Genomic DNA, 3,140 nt, shown 5'->3' on the forward strand with positions numbered 1-3,140 from the left:
GAGAGGATGCGGCATCAGCTGGCAGTCACTAGGTGGTCATAGATACCAGTGTGGGTCCCATGGTAATGCGATTTATGGCCAGAAACTGTGGCATCATGGCATACGCTGCCATGTAGGTCCTATAATGTTAAACAACAGAGCAATAACTGACATTTGTTCCTTGTTTCCTTTGTGCCTGGCATGGTATAGTCACTTTCTAGTCATTATTCATCTTCTGCATATTAACATGTTTAACAGATAAGGGAAGCCAAGACTTAGAAACATAAATTGTTTAAGAAGTCACAGTCACTGTTACTATCACTGGGGGCTTATTTTTTAAATTTATTTTTATGCTTTCATTCATTATTTGAATTTTTAAGATATAAAACATTTTTATAAAGTTATTATATTTTAAAAAGAAAACTTGGTTATTTTTGCCCTACAAAACTTTCTTATTTTTATGTATTCACATTTATCAGTCTCTTTTATGGTTTCTGAGTTTTACATCCTTTTTTAGAAAGAACTTCCCACTTCAAAATGTTTTAATCTTCCATGGTATCTTCTAGCACCTTCATAGTTTCCTTTTTATATTTAGATATTTGCTGCATAGAGAATTTATTTTGGTATGAGATACGAGAATATCTTTCAACCTTGCTGGCTACCTGGCTATACCAACATCATTTATTAATAATACATCTTGTCTGCAGTGATCGAAAGGGCTATCCTGATCATACACTAAATCTGTGCATCTGGAGGTATATTTTTTATTTCACAAATAGCAACTATAACTGTTGGCACAAATTTAAGCATCTCACAAAATACAATTTTCAGTAACTTTTTATGTAGGAACAGGAAAGTATTTGGCACATGGGTAAGACAGCTCTTGAGCCAGTGAACAAATAGACCTGACTACCAGCCACACTCAACCCTGCTTTTTTTTTTAAATAACTCCACTGAGGAAACAGGGTCAGCTCTGAACTACAGAGGTGGTTTTGCATGGGAAAAATTCCACATCTTAGGCTGAGTCTTCTTTCTGCTGCATAATAATATTGCTTAACTGTGCTGTGAAGCATATTCTATTTCTTTAAAAAAAAATCTTCCAGGTACACACCCCTGGACTATGCTCTGCTTGGTGAGCGCCATGAAGTGATCCAGTTCATGTTGGAGCGCGGTGCCCTCTCTATCGCAGCCATACAAGACATTGCTGCCTTCAAAATCCAAGCTGTCTACAAAGGGTACAAGGTCAGGAAAGCTTTCCGAGACCGGAAGAACCTGCTAATGAAGCATGAGCAGTTGAGAAAAGATGCTGCCGCCAAGTAAGTGTGAGCAGTGGAGATGTGTGTTCTCACAACTCAGAATCAGGGTAGGGGGCTGGGGTCCTGAGATGGCCAGGAAAGAGAATAAGGAACAAGTCTGCTTTCCTTTTGGTCCCTGTACTCTTGTCTCTACCTTAGTTATTTTTCTCTTGCTGCTGAGACAAAATACCCACACCCAAAGGTAAAGGGAAGAAGGGTTATTTAGTTCATGGTTTATAGTGGTTTCGGTCCATGATAGGCTGGCTTCAAGGCGGGGTGGCATGGCAGACCAGCATTGTAGAGGAGAAACAGCTCATAGCAGGCAGACTGCAGCAAAGAAAGAAGAGACAACTGTAGCTCCTTCTATCCTTTATATCTTATCCAGGCTACTTAGGGTAGGTAGCACTCACACTCTTAACCTAGTGCGCTTGATCCTAGCATTACAACATGAATCAATCACAGCATCACACACTAGATCCAACCACCTCTGAAAAGGCCCCACCTATGCCCTCATGAGCCTTTTACAGGAACATCTAAAACCAAGCCCATTCTGCTCATCACTGTCTTCAGGGCAGAAAGGCTAAGTGAACGATGAATGCCTGACCTCTTTTTGGTGGCTATTTTTTATGGATTAGAACCTGATGGTCGAGCCCTAGGAAAAAAAGGGAGTTAGACACAACTAGAATGAGCAGTAAAGAGATATCTGGTCTCCTTGCCCTTCCTCTTCAAAAGAAACTTATACCAATATGTAGCCTACTTTTACTGGACTATCTACATTTAGCTTCATTTTGTAAAGCAACCAGCCAAATAACTGGCTCTGCCCCACCAATGCCTGCGTCACCAAATCTGCACTAAATACAGTTGTCCCTCCGTGTCCCTGGGGGATTCATTGTTTCCAGGACTGATGATGCCAAAATCCACAGATGTTCAAGATCCTTATATAAAATAGCACAATCTTTGAAAATAACCTACATGCATCCTCCCCATAGAATTGAAGTCATCTTTAGATCACTTGTACCTAATACAATGTGAGCGATATGTAATCCTACTGCATTGTTTAGGAGACAAAGACCAAAAAATCCGAACATGGTTAGCACAGGTGCAATTGTTTTTGAATATTTTCAATCGGTTAGTTGAATGTGAATATGCAGAACTAATGGATATGGAAAACTGACTGTAGAGTATTTTCTTGAAGAATTATTAGTTGACTGCTTAATATGCTTAAAAAGCCATTGGCAAGAGCCAAGGGTAAGATAGTGACTTAAAGCAGAGACTGTACTTCATTAAGGACTTCTCTTTTTTGAACAATCATGCAAAATACACCAAAAGCCATTTGTGCCTATTGCATATTGTGATTTTATCACCTAAAAACTGATAGAAGATTCTGTTCTGGCCTTTGCTTTGATACTTGTGCTAGACAGGAGTATTTGGAATATCAGCAGCATACTGGATGAGCAAATGCAGATGGCAGCATCTCTGAAGATGAAGAAGTGGGTCATGGGCTGATTTCTACGGCTAACTTCATGGATGTACATGTATGAAATGCCTCCAGTTTGAATCATTCAGCTCAGATCCCTGCACATCTTGGCCACAAGGGGGAGGCATAAGTGTAATAAAAATAGCCATTAAAATTAGTAATACGTAGATAGCTTAAATGAAGTAACAAAGCAAGATAAAACATTTTAATGAGGAGTTAAATATCACTGTGTACTAGGATGCTAACCATAATTTCAAAGTTCCATAGACAAAATTGGCGAAAAACATTTTCTGTCACTTGGAAGCTATTTACATTCTAGGATATAGTGTCTTGCACTGTTCTCTTAATGAGGTTCTCTTCCTTCCACTTGTGCCAGAGAATCCAGCACT

The 3,140-nt window shown here is 39.3% G+C and overlaps 1 protein-coding gene across 1 annotated transcript in view; it reads left to right on the forward strand.

Moving 5' to 3' along the window:
• Window positions 1-3,140, forward strand: part of Invs (inversin) — a 192,682-nt gene that overhangs the window by 151,436 nt on the left and 38,106 nt on the right. Inside the window, exons 12-13 of the mRNA XM_023705477.1 lie at window positions 1,083-1,295; window positions 2,336-2,402. Of these exons, the coding sequence (XP_023561245.1) occupies window positions 1,083-1,295; window positions 2,336-2,402 (280 nt within the window). The remainder of the gene's footprint in view (window positions 1-1,082; window positions 1,296-2,335; window positions 2,403-3,140) is intronic.

The sequence above is a fragment of the Octodon degus genome, unplaced genomic scaffold (genome assembly GCF_000260255.1).
Source record: "Octodon degus isolate 3935 unplaced genomic scaffold, OctDeg1.0 scaffold00221, whole genome shotgun sequence".
In the NCBI taxonomy this organism is placed as follows: Eukaryota; Metazoa; Chordata; class Mammalia; order Rodentia; family Octodontidae; genus Octodon; species Octodon degus.